The sequence below is a fragment of the Sceloporus undulatus genome, chromosome 6, assembly GCF_019175285.1.
Source record: "Sceloporus undulatus isolate JIND9_A2432 ecotype Alabama chromosome 6, SceUnd_v1.1, whole genome shotgun sequence".
In the NCBI taxonomy this organism is placed as follows: Eukaryota; Metazoa; Chordata; class Lepidosauria; order Squamata; family Phrynosomatidae; genus Sceloporus; species Sceloporus undulatus.
The window spans coordinates 165,262,016-165,286,111 of NC_056527.1; the positions used below are offsets into that span (position 1 = coordinate 165,262,016).

At 39.6% G+C, this 24,096-nt stretch overlaps 1 protein-coding gene across 11 annotated transcripts in view; it reads right to left on the reverse strand.

Annotated features, from left to right (window-relative positions):
• Positions 1-1,782: 1,782 nt before the first annotated feature.
• The window catches only part of MEF2A (myocyte enhancer factor 2A), a 71,838-nt gene continuing 49,524 nt past the window's right edge, over positions 1,783-24,096 (reverse strand). For 4 of the 11 annotated variants that reach the window (XM_042472034.1, XM_042472037.1, XM_042472038.1 and 1 more), the window contains exons 7-11: positions 15,015-15,205; positions 13,400-13,444; positions 10,812-10,938; positions 8,771-8,897; positions 1,783-7,356 (exon numbers count right to left, since the gene is read on the reverse strand). In XM_042472034.1, the coding sequence (XP_042327968.1) occupies positions 6,993-7,356; positions 8,771-8,897; positions 10,812-10,938; positions 13,400-13,444; positions 15,015-15,205 (854 nt within the window). In that variant the 3' untranslated portion in view covers positions 1,783-6,992. The remainder of the gene's footprint in view (positions 7,357-8,770; positions 8,898-10,811; positions 10,939-13,399; positions 13,445-15,014; positions 15,206-24,096) is intronic. The other 7 variants (XM_042472042.1, XM_042472045.1, XM_042472043.1 and 4 more) reach the window with 2 other exon arrangements.

Sequence of the window (24,096 nt, forward strand, 5' to 3'; positions counted from 1 at the left end):
AGGAGGCACAAAACTGGGTAAATCTGAAATAGGCAATTCATTATGTCAGCCCTACGGTACGTAAACTATTCCAAGTTTGCGAATCTTCATACTTCGTTCTTTGACGAGTGCCTCAGCATGCGCCTCAAAGCAAGACTTCCCATCTGCTTACACCTTGAGGTAAGCCTGGACGAGGAATGCAACATTTTAGAGCTTGTTACCCTCACATTTCTATTTTATATTTTCACAATAGGAAATTTTGATTTAGCACCCTTTCAACATGAGAGCTGCATCTTGGTGTATTTTCCTAAGGGGAGAGCTTCTCTTTTAATTCTACTTAATCAGCCACCTCAACCTACAATCCGAAAAAAATCCTTCAGTTCCTTTAACACATGTGTGTGTTTAAGCCAGGAGTGCGCACACTGTGGCCTGCAGATATTCCAGAGCAAACTTTATTTTGTTCCAAAATGCCCTGAAATGTCCTCTAGAAGTCATTTTCACCATGTTTGGAGGCCCTTTGCTCCCCCCTCCCGGGTCAAGCACATTTTTTGCAATTCTGTCCCCCCCCCAAAAATTATTTCCTCCCCAAATGCCCTCCAGGAGATGGGCAGCATTTCCACCATATTTTTGGGCCCACCTGTGGCCAATTTAGACCCAAAAGAGACCCAAGAAACCACCCCAATTGCATCTTGTAGAGGGGCGGGATATAAATTATTATTATTATTATTATTAGAAACAGAAAATAACTTCCGCTTACTTTCTACTGTTAAAGATGGACTCTCCTGGCTTAAAATGGCCAGTGGCCCCAAAACATAATGAAAATCCTCCCTTGAGAGCATTTGGAGGCAGGAAAGGGCGAGGTGGGAAGAGGCAGCCCTTCGAGATCTAGGGAGGCTAATGTAGCCTCCTGTTCTTCCAGTTACCCATCCTGATCTTTTTTGCTTTTATGCCAAATTTAATTCCAACACACCTCTGGAGTGTAAACACCAAATGGAGAACAGTGGAAAACTGAAGCCTCGCGATTCTTCTTCCTTTATCTTTTCATTCATGAGCACACATCTTTTAAAATAAGTAACTGTTTTGCAACAGGGATCCTTGCATTTTACTTAGCTTGTCTGAATTTACCTCAATAACATGTTTAAAATGAAAAAGGTGACACAGAGGCAGTTTCAGGACTTAAAAAAGGAACGGTGGTCCAATTTTAAACATCTGTAGCTGCATTGATTATTTTTAGCCAAAGGAACTTAACACATTTTCCAAGACCCACAGCAGTGTAGTTGCCAGGAAGGAAAGCTAACACATAGGTGAAGGTGAGAGCGAGAAATGCATTACCTAAAAGTATATATATATATAATTCATTCCACCGTACAACCAAATTTAAGTATTAACGAAAAGAATTTAAAGTAGGTTTTGCACCATCTCCTGAACAAGGATATCTATGGCAAAAGAAAGGTGCGTCTAATATCTGCCACAATAGCAGAGGAAACAATACAGAGTTAAGACAAATGTTTGAAAAGGGATTAATATTATTTCTTTAGATGATCGCAACTTAGCTGATAGGAAATAATTTCTCTTGCATCTCTCATGCCATTTAACCTGTCAAAAACAGGTAGAGCATGACAGGCTCAAAATTCAAATACTTATAAATATGTCCTTCGTTTTACTAAGCATGGATCTTTACAGGGAAAAAGAACGCAGTAACAACAACAAAACCAACCGATTTTAGGCACTGACGGCATCAGAAAATAGAGCTGGTTTGTGGAAAGCAAGGAAACTCCATTCTAAATATGAGAGAGTCCGAAGTACACAGTAAAAGCCAGTATTTTTACTTTAGTGAATGCAAGATACAAATATTTTACAACAACCTCTAGCATTTTCTTAACCATTTGATAAAAAGTTCACTAGAATATTTATTGTATATTGAAGAAAAAACACCACATTCAGGGAAAAAGAGATTAACTTAACTTTTTTTTTTCCTTTAAAGATTCGTTCAAAGATGGCAACAAAGTCCAGCTTGTGCCGCCAGGCGGCTTTAACCGCAAACAGCTTCATCTGTGAACTGTTGACTACAAACATTTACCAAGTACATATATTTTTTTATTATTTTAAAAAAAGCTTTTCTTTTTTAAATATAGCAAAGCAGTGTTTTCTTGCACAGCAAAGTGAGGGAAACTTCTAATATATATTTTAAGTCTTTCACATTCTAAATTTCAAACTTCTTCCCATGGTTGATCTGGCAGGAGTCATTTATGTTCCTTATTTACTATGTATTTCTTGTGCGCACATTACACTCGCCAAAGCATTAGTGTCCTTTAGAGCTAAAACGTTTCCTACATGCCTTCTTTTATTTAAAAAAGGAATATTGGCTATTAGAGCATGCCAAATCAAAGTCAGTGTTGCCATGTCTACCACACACAACACTCCATTCTAACAACTTGGATTTGTGCAAGATGTAAATCTGCAGCACTCTTGGCCTAAACACCACTAATCTTTGTTTTCAGGGCTGTCGTTTTTAAAGGCAAAACCCCCAAAACAAATCCCAACCTGAGCGAGACACATTATATGCCCCCCTCACAAAGCCAGTAGCACCTCAGGATCTATCAGCCCCCTGAATATGAAAAGGCAACATGCTTGATATGCCTACCTTTTCACAAGCAGAGAGCTTGGCATTAAGGACTCTTTCAGGCAACGAAAGCCCAACCCAAGGTACCACACGTTTCCTTACATTTCGGGTCAGTATCAATGTGTTGCTAAAATCCTGGGCCTTAGGGCTGTCAATGCCAAAGCTGAGGACCTTGCCAATGGCCAGTATTTCACTGCACCATTAAAGAGAACCCCCTTCCCCAATCCCCCCCCCCAAAAAACCCACCTTTCTAGGCATAGCAGAAACCCCCCCTTCATGTTTCAAAAGTGTTTATCTAAGCATGACAGCTCAAGGTACAAGCCCAGAGCTATTTCATGTATGTGGAACTAGCTGAATGGTTCTTTGGATTATTGCCTGTGTCTCCACAACCCACCCACCCAGTCTCTGCTACCACTGCTAGCCGCTTCAGTGCAAAACCAAATCATTTTGGTACATAGGTATAGCATAATGGCAGTATAGAAACACTGACTCACTCACATGCCAACTGAAGGATGCTGCTAGTTTAATCCCGCATACTGTCGCAACTAACCTTACCTAAAGGATCAAGGTGTGAGATATCCAAAATGTCTACAGTTACATTATTAGTGTTAAATTTATTTCCTTTTTAAAGTCAGTATTTTTATTTTCACGATGAGAAGTTCTCCGACACGGAGATGAGGGCCTGATCCCTAGGACAAGGAGATGGGACAAAAGTTAACAGTCTGATTCTGAAAGCATGTTTCTTTTTTAAAAACAAAACAAAACAAAAACACATTTGGTTGGCTGGATTCAAGTACAAAGCCCAAGCCTTTTTAAAAAATTCTTCTCTTTAAGAAAAATGTATAGTGATGTAACTCCTTACAAACCTGCATAGGAATAAAGACTATTGAGATACAGTCAGCAAAGCCATCTCATTAAGGCACACAAGAAATCAGACAGTAAATGTGAAATGTAGAACTCCCATTCAAATGTACAGCAAAGTTCATGTAGGTGCATAAATAGTGATTGGCAACATACCCTTTGAAAACATCAGAAGGATCTATGAAGCGGTGTTTGGGATAGGCAAGTGAGCTGACCAAACCTGGACACATTTTCTCATCAACCCAATCAAGAAATGTGGCTGTACCTCGTGTCTATGGGATCTTTGCAATGCTGAAGAATTATGAAGGGAATACACACACACACACAACTTTCTAAAAAATGAAAATACTGTAGATCCAGCCAGAAAACACAGTCTTCTAGCAGCATGTACAGTTTATACATCGATGAAGGAGAGGGCAGATGAAAGAATCTTACAGAGGGAAAAGCTTACCCTTTAACTTTGACAGAATACCTCCTTCCCATGAGACCATACATGATGTGGTTTACATTTTACAGACATTAAAGAGTATTTAGATTGCCTTAAAACGTATTTACTGGCAATGAAGAACTAAAATTAAGCATGCTCCGCTACATCAAAATTATCTGTGTGTGAAACAGGGCTGCTATTCTTCTCCAAGGAAATTCTAGCCTCTTTGCTGAAAAATTATTTTGGTATCTCATAAATCTCAGCTCATAATTTCAAAGGTTCATGTTTAAACTAGATTTTTCAAGTCATTCTAATCATGCAATTTAATCATGTAATCCACATAGGAGGCACATGCTCTCAAATGTAGCATGCCTGTATGTATGGGCATCATCCTAGGAAGCAGCTCCCCAACAGTGACATGGGGACTACAGGATGTAAACCTGATTCACATAAACAAGTTCTACTCAGGCCACTACTTGCCAGCATTCAGTAACAATGCAACAGGGCCTGTGCAATTCAGAGGACTACCTAATTTTTGCAAGAAATAATCCAATTAATAAAATTAATAATAATTAATAAAATTAAGAGTGCCCATTGCTAAACCAGGTTTTACTTTCTTCTACAAAATGTTAGACAAGTGAACTGCTATTACTACAGGTATTACTTTAGTATGTGCCTCTCTCTCTCTCCATATACATATATAGTAAGGAAACATGAGATAGGTGGCATCTTTAAATGAAACCAATGCTAATGGCTTTTCCCCATCTAAGAAGACAGCTCTGGAGGATTGTCAGGACTGCAGTAGTAGAGAAAGAGGTGTGGATCTATAAAGAGGTGTAGATCTATATATTGCAATCCCAATAACTATAAACCCCCTCCACAGATGCTGTTTGCCTTAAATGCCTTATTTACTAGCAGTACAAAGACACATTTCACATCTGCTTTGGCCCTGAAAATGTAAAATCTATACATTAAGCCCTGGGTCCTACTAGGAGTCTCAACTAGAGAAGAACTACAGAATCAATGAGATTTACATAGCAGTTGACTCAATAACTGGTTCAATGGGTATTTTAGTTGAGTCTGCTGAAAGTATTCAGGCCTTAAGATGCCTGTTATGAAATATATTTTGGATATGCAGACGAGCCACGGATGCACCTTGGCCGGTTCACATCTCCTCGTAGTAAACATGTATCCAAAGACTAATAATTCATGCAGCCCTGTGAAGCAGATTTTAACCTGAGGCAGAAGCAATAAGCTCAAAAGTAATAAGCTACACACTTGCTGGGGGACGTGGGCACTTTTAAAAAGATACCAGAAGACTTGTCCTAAACCCAAACACCATTTCAAAACCCTTCTCTGCTCCACTGTGTATGTTTCCGTTGCTTCAGCAATGATGAGGGACAAAAACATCCACCCACCCAGATCAAAAGAGGCAGCTTTATATAACGCCTTAGAAACATGTTACGACACCTTTTCCTATTTATGCAGAACGAACTTTGATGCTGGATTTCTGTGGAGGGAATCGCAGAGGGGGGCTATCACTTTGCTATCTATATACATATATTTATATATGTATATATACACATATATGTATATATATATATATATTTATAAAATGTATAATGAAGTTTTACCATACGGCACCAAAAATAAAAAGAGAGATAGAGAGTACAATTTTTAACAACACACATTCACCACCAGTGAGGGGGGACGGCCCCGTTTTAAAACACCCTCTGAAAAAATCTGGATAATATTAATTAAAATCCAAAAGGAAGTACAGTATATTGAACAAAATAGTAAATATTAAACAGTGAATACTCTACTTAATAAGGACCTCGCCTTTTTCTTTTTCTTTTTTCTTCAAGTCGGCGTCAATCCACAAAAATATACTTTTTTAAATCTGGTGAACGTACAATACATACGTACTTACACCAAAAGGTGATAATATATTTAAGATGCTATATACACAACGTTTGGCTCAAATTTTAATTTACATATAGAATAATAAGTATTCATGGCTTATTTTTCCCCAAGGTTCTGCCTGCAAGGTTTTGTTTTTCCTTCCTTCCTCCCCTAAAACCAAAAAGCGACAGACAGTAAAAAACAAACGAACGACCAAGTTAGACTTATTCTCTACCAAAAAAAAGCTACACCGTACAGCTTTGGCTTGTATAAATAATTCATAGCAGAATGTGTTCAAAAGTACTGTATATAATTTTTCCATATAGTCTTCAAAGAAGGGTATTTTTTTCTTTTAATAAAAAATATACACGAGCTAAAACTGTTTTTTCTATATTTTAAAAAAGGTCGGAGGAACGTAAGAAAGAGCTTTTAAAACATATTCCAATTATAACTTAATATATTAAAATTTTCATTATGGACTATCTTCTAGGCTAATATCTTCTGAATATTTCATGCACTTTTATTTATGTCTCTCTCTCTCTCACACACACACACACACACACTTGGTTTAAAAAACTGTATTTGAACCACTATTTTTTGCACGTGCAAAAACAGGTGTGTGTGTGTGTGGGTATGTTTTTAAAATAACGCCAGCCCTTCTCCATGCACCCTTTGCAAGAGAGACCCATGCTAGATTGGGTAATATAGAGGTCATTCTATGTACAGTATTGCTTTCTTTTCCTACTGCTCTGCTGCTACAAAGCATAATTATAACTACAGGGTACCACACAGTTGTTGGAAAACACACATGGGAACACTACTACAGGAAAGTCCTCACGGTTCTGCCATCTAATTTGGTAGATTACGTAACGGGTACATTTCTTCTGCAAAACATTATTCAAGGAACAAAGTCTAGATTAAGTGCCACCAGACTAGACCACTGCCTATAAGGGTTCTTCTATCTTTTAAACCATGGGGCATCTGCAGCTATACAAGGAGTTGGTATTAAGTGCCTGCTGATTTTTCTTTTTTTGTGTCTTTGCTACACACACTCACACATATATATGTATACAAAGATATATATGCATGTATGTATATACATATAAATATTTATTTCATGTCCTTATTTATAAATTTAGATATGTCAGGACTGTCCATTGGTATAACTCAAAAATAGAAACAAAAGTAGGGACTGGGAGCTTAGGTCACCCAGGTGTCCATTCTCATCCGCTTTACTGTCGGGCTTTCTCTGTCTTCTGAATTCGGGGGTCTCCCCAGAGCGACTGGCGAATGGAAGTCATTCCTTGGATCCTCCCGATCGCTGCCGTCATACGAACTGCTGGAACTACTGAGACTGTCAACAGGAGAGCGCCCCATTTCTTGCCGCGACTGCTGCTGAGACTGTTGTTGTTGCGGTGCCTGTTGCTGCTGCTGCTGCTGCTGTTGTGAGAACGTGGATGGAGTCACTCTTTCTCGAGGAGGTGAAATCGGTTCTGACTTGATGTTAATATTTTGGTTGGTATTAATGGATAAATTGGAACCCTGAGATAACTGGCCTCCAGCCCTAATAAAGAATGAAAGTTGGATTTGGGGAAGAAGAGAAAGAAAATGTTATTTATGATGCTTACCAAATAAGACTACAAAAAAGGTGTAACCTTTTTACGAAGTAGATTACCATCTTAAATTTAATAAAGCAAATAGAAAGTGAGGGAACATGGGCCTAGAAAAGCAAAATCACTCGATCAACCCTGAGCTGAAAGTAAACTAGAAGCACATATGGATGCCAAGATACAAGGCTGGAATTGTACAGAACGAAAAGCCACGTTGTGCTGCTTTGAGTTCTGTGTTGTTTCAAAAGGTATTTCCTGAAAACAAAACACATTTTGTTAGCCAGCCATAAAGCACGACTAGAAGGTGTGGTTTGCTACTTGCTTACAAACTCTGACTTTCTTACACCACAGTTTGTCATTCTTCCCAAACACAGAATCATGGCTATCTGACTTGTTTCCCCAGGTGCCTACTGTGAAATAGTAGGTGACAAAAGGGTCATGAGACTCAAGGCAGAAATGGGGGAAAGCCAAAAATGGTTTTGTTGGTTATTTGTGGGTCCCATTCATGGCAGCATCTAACATATACCATGATTTGGTGTGATATATCATTGTGTCCAATGACTATGCACAATGAATGTTCCTGCTACACCAAGACCTGGGATACCGTGGTACACCCCAACACACCACATTAAACCAATAGTTGGAAGTTGCTATTATTGTGTTCCTAGTAACCGCCAAGACCATGTTATGTGACCATGTTATCATTTGAGAAGAGATATAAGAAATACATAGGAAAGGAGCTAAAACACACACCATAAGTGGAAATGAAATAGTGGGTGTTTTGCTGTTATTATGCAACCATGCATTCAACTACTAGAAGCAAGTCAAACACAAGGTATATGGCACTTTTCTTTCCCCAGCCTGCATTTTGGCACTCTTATAAAGGAAAAAACATTTCCAAACATGGAGGGATTAAAAAGCAATGAGTTTCCAAAGTGCTGTTTGTTGCTGCTCCTTTAAAGCAACAGGAGTGGTTTGAGCAGTCACATTTGTGTTCCAAAGCAGAACTGCATCCAGAAACTCTAAGCAAAGTGTTGTTTCACTTATTTATTCAAATAAGAAGATTACAACATTGCTATTTGCATGCAGGAAGGGACAGTGAATGGACAAGTAAGTGCACAGGGATTTCCCTACAAAATTCCTTCCAACGCCCCTTAGCTGCAAGTCATAAATCAAAATCTTCACCGAGGAAGAGGAAGCCATGCACATATTTCCAATCTGCTGAAAACTAAAAAGTAAAAACACTGTCCCTGGCCAAATAGGGCCAAGCCTGGATATTATTTGGGACTAAACAGGAGATGTGCACAACTGGACATAATGCAGAAGCTGACAACTTTTCCTGGGGTGGGGGGGAGATGTTCTACTCACACAAGAGAGCTGAGGGCTGCCTGCCCCAAGTGATGCTGTTGCCAGGCAGATACTTGTCCCAATGAGAGCATTCCTGGGGAGTTAAATCCCTGCAGGGCTGACAGGTCTGCACTAGTCAAGGAGTAATCTGAAAGAGGAAGCAAGTGAGGAGGAAACCTCTTTTCATCACAAAGTTTAAGCTTTTCACTTTCACCAACTCAATATCAAATAGAATGTTTTAGGTCAGATACTTGAATTCACATAAAAACTCTCAAGGTGTTTAGTGATATATTTTCTGTCTTTGATCCTGCTTGAAAGACTGCAATCTCACATTGCTAGGGCTACCTAAAGACTGAAGGTTGTGTTATATATCATTAAATACCACTTATGTTTAGTACTTACTCAAGAGTCAACTAGGCCAGGACCAAACAGAACCCCTGTTTCTAATGCTGGTATTTCATTTATGTTGCTGGAGCCCATTAGAGCACCCAAGATTGGAAAGGCCCTTCTCCCTAAACAAGGAAGAAGTTCTCTCTGTCCCATGGCCTTCTCAGGCTCATTAAGTGGGAACAAGGGAGAGGGCCTGCTTGATGGCTGCTCCCACATTTTGGATCTCCTTCTCTAGAGAGGCCACGATGGCCCTGCATTTTTAAACACCTCTTACACTTGTATTAGTGGCTTTGTAGTTTTAAATTTATGGAGAAGAAAATGAAGAAAAATATGTCCTGTGAGACAGCTACAGTTGTATGTAGCTAGGGACACTAAATCATAACACGTGGAGTCAGATACTTCTTGAAACAAGGATCTGAATGCCATTTAAAGAAGTATGGACATCTAATAAATAATATCAAATTTTGTCAGCTGTATTTTAACATTGGTTTTCAGGCACCAAGTTGTATTTTCCCTTCTAGTAGTCTTAATCTCAAAGTGCCTGATTATGCAACTGCTAGGAGGTCATCCCTACAAATTTGCTGTGCCAGCAAGTAGGTACTTAGAGTAAGACATACAGCACAATGTCACAGAAGTCCAATACAACATTGCCAGAGAGGCTAGCGTTTGGGAAGCAAAAACTGAACTGACTGGATTCCAGTGTCTACACCACAAACATGAGGCATTAGACTTACATATAAATGTACACATGTCATTTGATTTTTTAGACCGCTCCAAAACATTTTGGGGTGTGTGTGTGTGTATGTATGTGTGTGTGTATATATATATATATAAAACAATTGTTTGTTTTTACAAAGTTTAACGTTTGCAATGTAGCTATAGTAGTTTGTTGCAAAAGGTGTTGCAAATTTGGATCGAGATCTTTAGAAATGCAGTCACATTCTCATCAGTGGGTAATGAAATTATCTAGCAAATTTCATATTTTAAAAAGCAAAGTGAGTCTCCTTGTAGGCTCAAACAGCTGCTCAACATATTATGAAGAACAAGTTGGCACACTGTGGAGTGTATCACTTTAGACTGCAGGTGAGGGTGGGCCATTTTCCCAGCTGCACAATGCTCTTTCCACATCTGGCGCCTACATTTTTTATGGCTTGTTGCCAGGAAAGCATAATATTTTCCCAGGGTTCTGAACAATTAGTCTTTATTAAAGTTTCTATTGACTCATGTTTTTGCTCATGTGTTGTACTGTTTTATTTGTTTTGTACCATATTTACTCTGGTGGCACAGTGGTTAAATGCTGGTATTAAAGCCATAACATTGTGAGTTTGATCCCAAGCTCCAAGGTTGACTCAGCCTTCCATGCTTTCGTAGGTCAGTAAAATGAGTTTGTTGAGGGCAATTGGCTTACAGATTGTAAACCGATTAGAGAGTGCTGAGTCCATTACTAAGCGGAATAGAAATGTAAATGTTATTGCTATCTAGCCCCAGGAAAAAGCAGAATTTAGATGGTTAAAAGTGAGAATTCCTATTTGTTTGCAAGCATAAAAAAACCCTCCCAGGGCACATCAAATTAACACCTCAGAGATAGGGCTGAACTAAAGGTTTAGAATCCTCTCAACAGCTTTCCTACAGAAATGGGTCTAAAGAGAAAGGCAACCACTGAAAAACTTACCAGTGTTGTAGGCGGTGGGCATGGCAGAATAAACCAGTCCCTGTGGGGGCAAGCTTGGAGTTGTCACAGACACAACTGGTGTTGCAAGAGGTTGTGTAGACTGAGAACTGCTTAACCGTTGTGTGTTCTGTAAATGGTTAACAGAAGAACAGATGTACTAAATAAAACATTATTTTTAAAAGGGCACAGTTAAGTCAAGCACACACTGGACTAGATAACACTTCCGCTTTGCCTATGGATTTTGTACAGCATTTATTAGGAGCAGATACAGTCCAGGGAAGAAAATTTTTAGGTTGTTCTCATCCATGAACAGAGTAATAGAGTCAGTTCAGGGCAGGTATGCAATGACTGGCCTTGGACCAGTCATACTCATTGCCATCTGACCATTCTTCATGGAGTTGCTGGCAGCATGAAAGCTCTTAAGTAGTATTTTTCAGAGTACTTAACTTTGTGCCTTATATGCAGCAGCATTAATGTAATTGCATTTTAAAAAGTGAAACTCTTTCAAGTTATCCTCCTTGCTAAGAGCATGTCTTCAACAAAACATCGTTTAAAGAAACCTTCTACAGATGACCCAAGACTAATTCAGGTCAGTATATTAAAGCTTGTTAAGGGTTTGGGGGTTTTGTTGTTGTTGTTTTTGTCTATTTGCTTGTTTTGCTAAGATGCTGCTGCAGATACAGCTGGATAAAATGCCACTGTCTTCACCGTTTCAAAACTGTTTTAAAAACTAGGTTTGGTACCAGCTCAGCCCAGTAGCTAAATCAGAGGGCTCCCTGGGGAAGAAGAATTCAAGAGACGCTGGACCAATCTGCACAACCTTGTGAAGTGGGAGTAGAAATAAAGAGAACAGGAAAAAATGTTACCTCTGTCATCAAAATCTGTGATAGGGGTGTTGCCCCCAACCCCCTGATATTATTTCCCCAATCTTGATTTCTTCCTCTTATCCTCTTCACTAATAGGCGAGGGGGGAAATGACTAAAAACAAGTAATGCCCTGGAGAGATCATAACTCCAACCCCAGTGCAGAAAGAAAAGATGTACCATGAGGGCAGCATACTTAAATCTTTGCCTAGAGCCACAATACAGACAGAACCAGCCCTAGCTAGCTTCAGTTCCAATGATAAACACATGACCTAGTTGTTTGAAGGAGGCCTTTTAATTGTTTTTAGCCGGCTGCATATTTCTCTCTGAGTCGGAGTCACACCACCAGAGGGCAATCGCCTCCCAGAGTTGTAGACTACAAATCTATCTTTGTCTAGGAAAACTTGAAAGCCACTTCACACTAGACTTTTGACATATTGAAAGAGACACCATACATGCCCTTTCTCCCACACCATGTGATGTGGAGACACGTATTTCACCATGGGCGCATTGCACATTTTTTAAAAATGGAAAAGCAAGATAAAAAAATCATTCAATGACCCACCCATATACACGTTTATTCACATATTGTGGGGTCCACTGCACATACAATCTAATGCGTATGCATAAAGTAGCCAAAGAAATGCATATTGCAAGGTTACCTGCCTAACTACAGGCTATCCTCCACAAAGTAAACAATAGGAATATGGCTCAATGACTATGTAATGGTGCCCCTCCTTTCTTTGGTTCCCCTTGGGAAATGGAGCTCAGGTGCAAATTACAGGAGTTTTGATAATCACTGGCACTTCATATAGAAGCAATAAGCAACAGGTTGTTGCTAACCGGACAACATCTTGTACTAGACATTATGTTTTCACTTTAACACACACCATGGTAGCCAACAGGGTGCATTCACCAAAACAAATAAAGAAACACAAGACAAAACACAGCAATCCCATGCTTTCATGCAAAGAGCCCCGTATCAGCAACCGGTCTGGGTTTAAATTGTTTCAAAACAATAAAAGGGCTTTGCAATCAGGTCTCCTCAAGTTTTTCCTCATGCTCTTTCTGAAATGACAGCACTAGTGCCAATAAAAAAAGAAGGGGGGAAAAACTGTCGTAATTTGGGTAGCATCACAAAGAAGAAAAAAGTGATCTTTAGATTTATAAGAAAGCAAATGCCATGAAATTTTTGGTGAAAGGCCTTTTTGAAAGGCTAACATGTTTTTTCAAGCAAGGGGGAGAGAGAGAAAAAAAACCATCTTGCAGTTGAATGCTTCTTTGAGTAAACAGGGAAGACCCTTGTGGTTTGCTTCTCTTGTAGAGCATGAAATTAACTTCATCTCTAGAAGGATGACTTCATCCAGAATGATGTAATCTCAAAGAAGAAAAGCAGCAGCACAGGATCTGTGTTACAATTTGAGGAACTCTATGAGCAAAGTCCCTATCTAAATAAACAAGTGACACAATATAAGGCTTTGTTTACAGAATTTTCAAAGGTTCTTCATTGGCGGAGCAGTTGCTGTTAGAGGTTCCATCCCAATGTTCCCTTTTCAACAGCACATTCAAAAAAATAACTCTCTGGGTAAGGTTTATTAATTTCTATGTTTGTGCAACATGGTTATGATAAACTAAGCAATGGTTCTTTCTGCACAAAGGGAACATTGGTCTTAAGTTACACCATACAGTTAACACGAAAGCTCTCCAGATGTTGATGTCTCATACCAAGTAGGAACCCAGACTCACCAACTCCAATTCATCCTCCTCCGACTGTACTCAGCAAACAAGAGGAATAATACAGTTACTAAGAATAGGACAGTATTCAAGAATGAAAGAGTCATGCTGATACTTGTAAGAGTTAGCTATATTTAGCCTTGCTAGTATTTTGAATTTACAATGTGATTCAGTAAGCGGTCTTGCATCATGTGCAACAGAGTAGATAGCCAGCTTGAAAAAAAGAATTTATACACAACTGGCCCAAACTTTCAATGAGCAAAGGTGTTGTCCTGTGCTCTCAAGGAATGCCAGTTTGTTGTGGTTACTGTAAATATTTTAAATCAAAGAGCACTGCTAGTTCTGTTAAACTGTTCTGGCAGCCCATAACTCAGCCTCTGCAGAATGATGAGTTAAACCAAGCTGAAGGTTTACTGAGGTTCTATCAGCGAGTCTTGTGATAGTTTGAGGAAATGAGAAATTGTGTAGCTGAGATAAGATACAATTCTGACTTGCATCAGAGTACATACATCTCATGCCTAGTCATGTAATGTGATGCCTGGTACTAGTACTGACAAGGAGATGAAGTGGCACTTGAGCTCCCTTCCAACTCTATGATTCTATGCCCAAGAGTTAAGCACCCAGAGTTAAGAAGGAAAGTTCTGTTTCAGGCCCTACATTTTGAGAACGAAAGCAGGCTGAATACCTGTAACTGATTCTCTGAATCTATGAACACACACATAAAAGTCATCTATGCCTGTTTAATGCACATTAGGAAACTTGGTATAAACTATTTTGCTGAAGAACCTTTTGCCTTTTTCCTCAGTTCTGTATCTGCTGCAGTGGGAAAACACTGCTTAGATCAAGAAGGTTCAAAATGTGCAGTGTGCAGGCAATCAGTTTGTGAGAACGTAAGACGTTCTCGGTGAGAAAAGTATGTTTACATGAATAAAGCAGAGCAAGCATTGGGCCTGGCTGCCACAGAGAAATGTCCATTCTAGAGAACAGACGATTGTGAGCTGTTCCCCCATGATATTACTGAAAATGACCCTTATTAGTGGAAGACCCATGAGGAATGTGCTCATACACATAGCCAATTGATGAATAATACAGAAGAAAACTGCAGGAACACCTAGTGCAGAAATATTTTGATGTATTCCTAGAGGAACGAGGAGCCACAGTGTAGAGGTTTCTGAGTACTGGACTAGAACTCCTGAGACCAGAGCTGGAATTCCCTATTCAGCCATAGAAACCCACTGGGTGACCTTGGGCAAGTCACACTTTCTCAGCCTAAGAAGAAAGCTTCCTCTAAATAAACCTCCCCCCCCCCTCAAAAAAAACACCCTATGACAGATTTGCCAGAATTTGGAGTCAACTTGAAGGTGCATAATAAGAACAATTAGAGCAAAGGAAGGATGCAAGACATTTAGGATTGTTTCAAAAAACAAAAAAGAGTCCAGTACAGTATTTGTAAAACCTATGTGAATGTAACCCTATCCACTCTATAAACATCTGAATCTAGTTTGGGATAACATCTTTGGCCACAATACAGATGTCCACAATTTACCAAGAGTAGCACTTTTAAGAACACTGGGCATAAAGAAAGCAGCCAAGAAGTTGAACTTACCAATGGAGGCATCATGCCTTTGCTAGATGGTGGGATGACTACTCGCAGATCTGGCTTTCGATTGTTCATTCCAAGGTTTCCCCCTCCAGGGGGAGGGGGGGATTTTGTAGGCATCACTTTGCTTAGACCATTTCCACTGCCAGTGCTGCTAAGCAGGCCTGGCGAAGCGCGGGAGTTCACAAAGCCATTTCCTAAAGCAGGTGACGAGGAAAAGGGCAAAGAAAAAGAAAGAAACTTCCTTTAAGAGAGAAAAAATAATATTTTTACATTGCATTAGTGGACATATACACACTGGACATATTTTAATGCAGAATTGCTAGAAATCTGCAAGAGGATGCAGTCCCAATGGTTTGGAGGAAGGAAATGTAGGAGCTTGCCCACTCTGTTTCAGAGTCAATGCTCAACTTATAGTCAGGAGTGTCTCAATGCAAAACAGGCTTGGCCAACAGCCGTCATGACTGCATGTCCTCAAGCACTTTGCAGGATCATCAACAATTAACAGTTCTAGATCAGAGACACTACTTTAGGAAAGGTTCCATGTAGCTAGAAAATGTTAGGAATACTAATGTACAAGGGCGCAGAAGTGGGGGTAAGTCCCTACACTGTACAAATCAGAACAGGAGGGTAGAAATGAGAACCTTTTCATGGAGGGGATCAATATGCAGAAATGACACCACTTCAGAGTGTGATATAGCAGCTGAATTGCCAATGAAGTGCAACTGTCAAAGAGATGTTCTGAAGCCATCTGTTCTCTAACAGAATTTGCCGTTTCCTTAGCACTCTTCTCTGACACACAGTCCTTTACATTAACACATAGCAAAGGAGGAATTAGATGCTGACGACAGTGGGAACACCAGGTATGATTTTTGCTTACATTATCTCTTAACACCTTCATTGGCATAGATCACTTAAATCCTCGAGGAAAATCTTGAAAGCTAAATATTTGCTCTCCTACTGGAAAATGCTGTGCACTCAATCCAGCAGTACAGTTACTCTGAAATCTCATGGATCTTCAAGTTAACTTCACATAAATGGAAAATGGACCACAACCAGAGAATGCTCACACTTGGTTAATTCAACACTGTCTACAAACAGGATGACAACGTTGAGAGAAAATGTTTAATGCACTCTTTAAGTCATTACAAGACATGTTCACTCATCCTTCCACATTCGCTGGGGTTAGGGGCACAGGACCCCTGTGAATATGGGAAAGTTGCAAATAACAAAATCACTATGTTTTTACCCATGAGAACACCTCTCTAGGTCCTCCAGTGCAACCCTGTGGTCAACATCTGCCAGACACTGACCACAGAATTGAGCTGAAGGAGCTACAAATGCCTAGTAGAGTGTTCTCTCTAGAAATCTCTACCTCCTTCAGTGCGACTTTTGGTTAAAGTTGACCACAGAGTTATGCTGGAGGACCTAGATATTCCTAGAGAGAACATATTAATAAACTACATGAATAATCAAATCAGTAAAAGTCAAAGCCGCAAATGTGGAGGGAAGAGTGCAGTTCACTCATTTCCTAGTGAGTTCGCTGATTAGAAAACACAAAAATGTACACAAAAAGAGGCAATATAACACTAGGATTTCTCCATTAGCATTCATTTAAAGATGAACATAATTCTTGTTATACTTTGTACACTAAGGATAGAAAGAAAAATTGTAATTATTCATCCTCAAGTCTGGAACAAAATGCTTCCCAACAGTCAGGAAAATTATCAGGAAGAATAACAAACCAGTGGTAATTTTGTGCATGGTTTTTTGTGGGTTTCTCGGCCATGAAAGCCTTCGACTTGACAATTTTGTGCAGTTTTCACCATCCCATCTTACCCAGCTTCCCCTCTTTGTATTTTCCCTCCCAGGGTTTCTTCTCAGTAGTTTTAGGCACTGAATAATGATGTTTCTTCCAGTTTCAAACTGTGTTTTTTACATCTGCGAAAAAGGTTCCACCTCTTTGTGCATTTTTTTAAAAGCAATATACAAATGTTCTCTGGAAACACGCATTTAAAATGTCTGAACAATTGCACTTTAGCTGTAGCTTAGCAACAGCATTTCACTAACTGTAAATATTCCTGAATGTGGAAGAACACACAGTAATTGTAACCAGGCTGAAAAAGATGGGAATCTGGTCAAGCATTTGTTTCTGGCCACAGGGGGAAAAAGCAGCATGTGGAATCCAAGCCCAAACTGAAGAGTCATAGCAGGCTGGTTGGCACACACAGTCACCCAATAGGCAGTATTTACATAACACATCCAATTGATTTTTAAGGAGTTGATGTTAAGCATTTAACCAACCCCATCTGTGCTCTGCATAATAAAATCATTTAATGGAGGCAACTTAGGAAGCGAAGGGGGGGGGGGCTGGCTAAACCACTTTTGCATTCTTTAATTGTGGCATGAACCCAGGAAATCTGAATGTTGACTATATGGTACTGCCACTGACCTACAACCCTTTTCCATATGGAATGTTTTCCAGTTTTTCTAGAACAGATGTCATATTGGCTGTATATACATGTAAAGTCTTTTGAGGATATACAATACAGTGGGCCCTCCACACTTGCTGGGGTTAGGGGCACAGGCCCCTCATGAAAATGGAATAACTGCAATAACAAACACTATAGGTTTGGAGTTTTAAAAAAAATTGGGCTACGTGGCCGTGTTCTGGAAGAGTTTATTCAAGATGTTTCGCCAGCATGTGTGGCTGGCATCTTTCATACCAGCATTTTATGAAGCTGCCAGTCACAGATTCTGACAAAACGTCAGGAATAAACTCTCCCAAAACACAGCCACATAGCCCCAAAACCCGCAAAAAACTATGTACGTCTTCAACTTCACAATAAAACACTATCTTTTTAACTGGAGAGAACACCTCTCTAGGAATCACTAGGTCCTCCAGGGCAACTCTTTGGTCAACATCTGCCAGTCGCTGGCCACAGAACTGCGCTGGAGGACCTGCAAGAGAGAATCACCAATGAAAAGAAAGAGAAGAAAACAACAAAAAGGGAGAACAAATGACCTCTTCCACAAAGTCTGAGAAATCCAAGGGAAATTTAAATGAAGAGTAAGGATTATGAATGTTTATCAGGGAAACATAGTATACGATCGGGACCAAAGCAATATACTGAAGAACTACGCAAAAGAAATCAAAGATTAACAGATTCCTTCAAAGAACAGACTTTTGACAAAGAACATACAATTTGAGAAAGCGAAGTGGAATTTGCTCTCAAAGTGTTTGGAGAAATAAATCACTAGGAACAGATGGCATGGCAATAGAGCTGTTTAGAGCTACAGAGACAGACTCTATCCAAATTCAAACAAAAATCTGCCAACAAATATGAAAAACAAAACAATGGCCCACAGACTCTGAACACTCAGTATTCATTCTAATCCTCAAAAAACGGGGACATAAGGACACCAGTAACTCCTGGATAATTGTACTAGACTCCAATGCATGCAAAGTGATGCTCACAGTTGTACTACAAAGAGTTTTACCATATCTGGAACAAGAAATACCAATGTCCAAACTGGGTTCAGAAAAGGAAGAGGCACCAAAGCTCATACCGCAATGGATAAGGGAGCACAACAAAGAATTTCAGAAGAAAAGCAAACTGTGGTTTACAGATTACAGAGAAGTCTTTGATTGTATACTGTATATAATGGAAATGTATGGCTCACTCTAAAAGAAATGAAAGGGGTAGAGAAAGGGGTAGAGAAGGGGTAGAGTCCTCATGTATAGACAAAAGGCCACTGTTAGGGCAGAATACACAGAAACTGAATGATTTTTAGTTGGCAAGGAGGTCTGATAAAGATGCATTTTATCACTGTGTCTGTTAAATTTATGTGCTGAATATATCATATAGAAAGTGGGATTAGATTTGGAGGAATGAGGGAGAAGATATGCAGATAACATATTACTAGCAGAAAACAACGAAGATTTGAAATGACTACTGATTTAAAAAACTACAAAAGCAGAGTTATAGGACAGTATTAAGAAAACAAAAATAATGACAATGGAAGATTTACATAGTTTTAAAGTGGATGACAAAGACATTGGGTTAATGATTTCTTATACCTTGGGTCCATCACTAATCAAAATGGAAACCAGTCAAGAACTAGAAGAAAACTGAGACTGGCCTCAACCCTCACTAGAAGCCAAAATGGCTAAAACTGAGGCTGTTGTACTTCAGACGTATAATGAAATGGCTTGATTCAATGGAAAAGAACATAATGATCGGTATGAAGGGCAGTAAGAAAAAGGGAAGACTGCATTACAGGTGGATTGATTCATTCGAGGAAGCCACATACCTGATTTTGCAAGACCTGAGCAGGATGGTTGATGACCAGGGCTCTTAGAGATCTCTTCCTAAGTCAAAGCTTGCACAATGATGTACAATGCTCAATTAGTGAGCTCCCTTAAGCATTCAAAGAAACGGCGATATACATGATAAGAAGTGGCATTCACAGCTAAATAGCTGACAAGTTAAAGGGGTGGAGGAAGATCAGGGCCGCAAAACATGGACCATTCAAAGGATCTGAAGGAAGGGTAGGTAACAGCTGAGCACATGATTTCTGCCAAACATAGTCTGCCCATACTGCCCCTAACAGTGCTAATGAACACAAGTGAAAGACACAATCACACATTCCCTCAGTGTGAATGGAGAACTACCATGACAATGGGAAGGCTTGCAACAATTTACACCTCACCTAGAAGTTTGTGACATCTACTTAGGAAAGACAGCCTTACACTTCATGAGGTGAAATACATCACATGTTTACTTTTGCTATTCAACACTTCTGAGACCAGGTCTAATACAACACAGAAGTCAAGATGATCGATATTTCAACTTGCTCTTATTAAGCTACCAACAAGGTTAATTGTGCATTAGGGTTTTCTTGCAACACCACTGTCTGCTGCTTTGATGGAGTCCATTAGATAGATACCTGGCTGCAAGGAACGAAGCCATAGTAAACAACTACTTGAGCTTGTATATTATTCAGAAGACTTTTAGTGCTAGAGTCTAAAAGGCCATGCTCTAAGCATATTTACCTGAAGCAATCCCCCTTTAATTGCCATGGAGGTTTCTTCAAAGCAAATGTGTTCATGAATATTTATTCAGAAGGTCTGTTTATCTTAATGGGAATTACATCAGCGGAGGGCATTAGTCCTTTCTTCTCCTGGAAGCCGATTCTTACTACTCTTTTCCAAGCATGCAGGCAGCTCATGTGTTAAAGCTGTTCTGCTTTTGCTTCCACACCCAATACAGTCATTTCCTGAAGCCTTCTTACAAGGGACTGTCAGTCTTTCAGAGAACATTTCATAGCCTTTAATGGCACTATCAGACATAAAGCCCTCCCCAACTGATTTTTCTGTGCATTGCTTCGCTCAGACAGCCAGAATGATCTGAAGCACTCTGCCTGCCAGAAAGCAAGGCCATTTTCTAGATAAGGCATCAAAATAGCAAGGAGGTTGTGGACAAAGCAAAACTGTATACTCAGCCTAAGAGGTGCTAGCATACATGCATTCATTCTTTTTTTTCCTTTCTCTTTCTTTCTTTCCTTTCTCTCTCTCTCTCTCTGACACACAAACAAACACACCAGCCACATACACAGCACCACTCTTCTGCTAAGTAATGATGTGTGATTACAGTATGTTCTCCAGGATGACAAATTCCCCCAACCTGACTTGGAAAAACATAGAAACAACTTTAGTAGATGCAGTCTCGGTAAACTTGTGCATATCAAATTATAAACCCAAGCAAAAGGGCACTTAAAAGCACAAGGGTTTTTCAGCAGAAGGTCAGGAGCCAGAGGCAGATAATGATTACAACATGATGTAATTGTCAGGCAGCTTTCCCAAATTAAGCCTGGCTAACCCTTTCCATGCCAGCTCCTTCTTCCCAGCACAATGTGTTTGCAGATGCATGTACTACACAGACATGTGCGCGCGTGCACAATGACTGGAAGCAGTGACATGTACTTTTTTTCAACGTGTCAGGAAAGAAGCAGAATTGGCCACATCTGCAAAAGCAATCAAGGATCAGAATTAATGTGTGTCTTGCACCAGGATCAAGATAATGTTTTCATCCCTTGCCAAAAAGAGCATTTCAGCAGCACTTTAACAAACAGGCGCTCTACTGGCTTGCTGGCATGAGCCAATCACATGAAAATTTTCCTTTCTGAAAAAGAAAATTAGTTGATCAAGTAAAATGAAAGAGCAATCATTCCGAATAATGAGATTAGACTATGGGGGAAAGGGGCTGCCTTCTGGGGTAATTTAAAGTCAAAACTAAAAACAGCAAGCATTTCAACTATTTACTCAGCTTAGCCCAATATTTATTTAGTACCTCAATATCTATTTATATTTTAAAAACCTGTTTCATCTTTCATCCAACGGATTCCACAACAGGGCAATACAAGGATTAAGATGATGTGTAAAATTTAATAAGTTGCTCTTACAAATGCATTGCTAGAATAAATGCAGGTAAGCTTAATATTTATCTCACTTTGTGAGGCCCGCTAGCTAATACTCCTTCAGGACAGTGTCCTCTGTGAATTTTCACACCTTGTGAGTCCTTTCCAGTCTGCTTCCTAAGTTTCCTGTGCATTACCTTTATTTTACTGGAGCACCAATATTATTTACATAGCAGCCTTGTGAAATGCTGAGCTAGTTCCTTGTCAAATGAGGACACATTTGCCTTTCAAATGTGGCAGCTGTCTATCTATTTCCCAACTCATTGCATCCTACCCTGCTTTCTCCATTTATTTTAGCTTCCCCTTGACATCTGGTGGTAACAGAGCAAGCATCCTTGGAGAAAGCTTTCACTGGTTGCCAATTTGTTCCTAGTTCCAATTTGAAGTGGTTCAAAATCTTTAAATAGCATAGGTTTGGATTATTTAAGGAAATTTCTCCTCCCACATAAACCCACATAGCAATTCAGAACCCCCTAAAGCCATACTTCAAATTCCACCCCTTTTAGATGCCAGATTGCTTTCCATGGAGGAGGCAGGGACTTTTCAGTTGCAGTCCCAGTTCTTTGGGATGACCACAAGAGAAGCCCTGTTTCCCAAGACTCCACAGAAAGCAAAGGCAACACTTTTCCCTTCTAAGGAGTTTTTACAGTTGGATGAGCTTTGTTGCTGTTTGCTTTTGCTTGGTTATGTTTGTGATTTCAGGCTGTTGTTGTTACAGAAACCTTTGATGCTTATGGAAAGGAAATTCTAATACATTTTTCTGTGTTAGCTACAGGTCTAAGTATATTCTTTATCCTAAGAATTACTGTTTACTTTCCTCTGGAGTAACATTTCAGTGTGTGAAAAGAGAATACTATTTACAGGTGAGCTCAGATCTCTGACCCAATGGGATGCCCTTTAAGTGTTATTGTAATGGTTTTTAAACCACTATTATTCATGTTAATCACACAACACTACTGTTACTTTTTAGAGTCTAATTCGGACAGACAGATTTACTCAGGTGGTTTGTACCATTCAACTATAATCTCTGGATTCTGGCTGAACAAAAAGCGAAGGTTGGAGTTGTGTGACTAGCCTTAGTGTGTGTGTGTGTGTGTGTGTGTATACATCTTCAAGGCGCCTGTTGGTTTATAGTGACCCCATGAATTTCATAGGGTTTTCTTAGGCAAGGAACACTCAAAGATGCTGTTGCCAGTTCTTTCCTCTGAAATATAACCTACTACTATTTGTTGGCAGTCTCCCATCCAAATACTAACCACAGCTGACCCTACTTAGCTTCCAAGATCGGAGGGGCTTTTTAGGGTAGTCAGACCCTCGACTATGGGCACATGGGTGAAAAAGACAGAAAATATGGGATTGCAAGTGAAGAATAAAGCATTGCTTATTGGTTTCGTAAAGAAAGAACGTGTCCATATTGTTACAAATGCCTGTGGTTTGTTAGCAGATCATATTACAATTTAAGTATGTCCTTCTTCAGAATACATTTGCTGGACTGCAATTTAAACTTTTAGGATGACAGAAGTTAATTCCCACCTGTCACAATGTGTCAGTTAAGAAACTGGCAAGTCGCAACATCATGGCAGAATAATGTGCCTTAACAAATGAGTAACAAAGCGTAATCTGAATGCCTTTGAAGCTACTGTTGGGACTCCTTCCACAGGGTCCAAACTCCCAGAATTACAATTACATATATATGTGGGGAGCTCTCAAATGCAACAGAGTTGCACTTCTGATGAATTTAAAGGACCACTCGAATTATTGCTCCAGTATGGAAAGAAAAGGTTATCTTACTAAAATATACTTCAGCAAGCCAAAGCGAAGCATTCTCACCACGCAACCCTAGTCTCAACCCACGCTCCCTCTGCCAGGATGCCAGTCCTAGTTAGTCTAAACTACAGTACAATTCCACATTACATCAAAATAAGAACTATAGCTTAATGTCAGTTTGCCAAGCAGAATCTTTATTCCCTTGTAATTCGGCACACGGTAGAGAGTTTTATCCCATTTTAGATTTCTCCTTAATATGCATGGACGTCATGATCTTATTGTGTCTATATGAATATTTGGTCGTTATTGTATTCTATCTTTGTACTGGCTGTATGCCATAATAAATTTTGCTATTTTTGCTAGAAACTACAGTTTAAATTAACTACCATATATACTCAACTATAAGTTGATCTCACGTGTAAGTTGAGGGCAGGTTTTAGGGCAAAAATCATGTATTTTGATATGACCCTTGGATAAGTTGTGGGCAAACCTTGGGGGCATGCAGCAAAGGATCTAAATGATGAAGCAAAGGAAAATGATGCCAAAGAACTTGCAAAATTGATCCATAGATAAGTTGACCCAGGTTTTGGGGAGTCAATCTTTTGACTAAAATTTCTAGTATACATGTATAACCTATATAGTAGGTTATATGAAGTGGGGAAGGGAAAAATAACTGGGCCTAACATTTGCTCCTAGCTTACTAAACCATGGTTTCACCTATATTTGAAAGAGGACACTATCTTCCATAAAGATTACACTACACTAAAGACTCTGAAAACTGCTGCAGCCAGCATGGTGTAGTGGTTTGAGTGTTGGGACTATGACCCTGAGGACCAGGGTT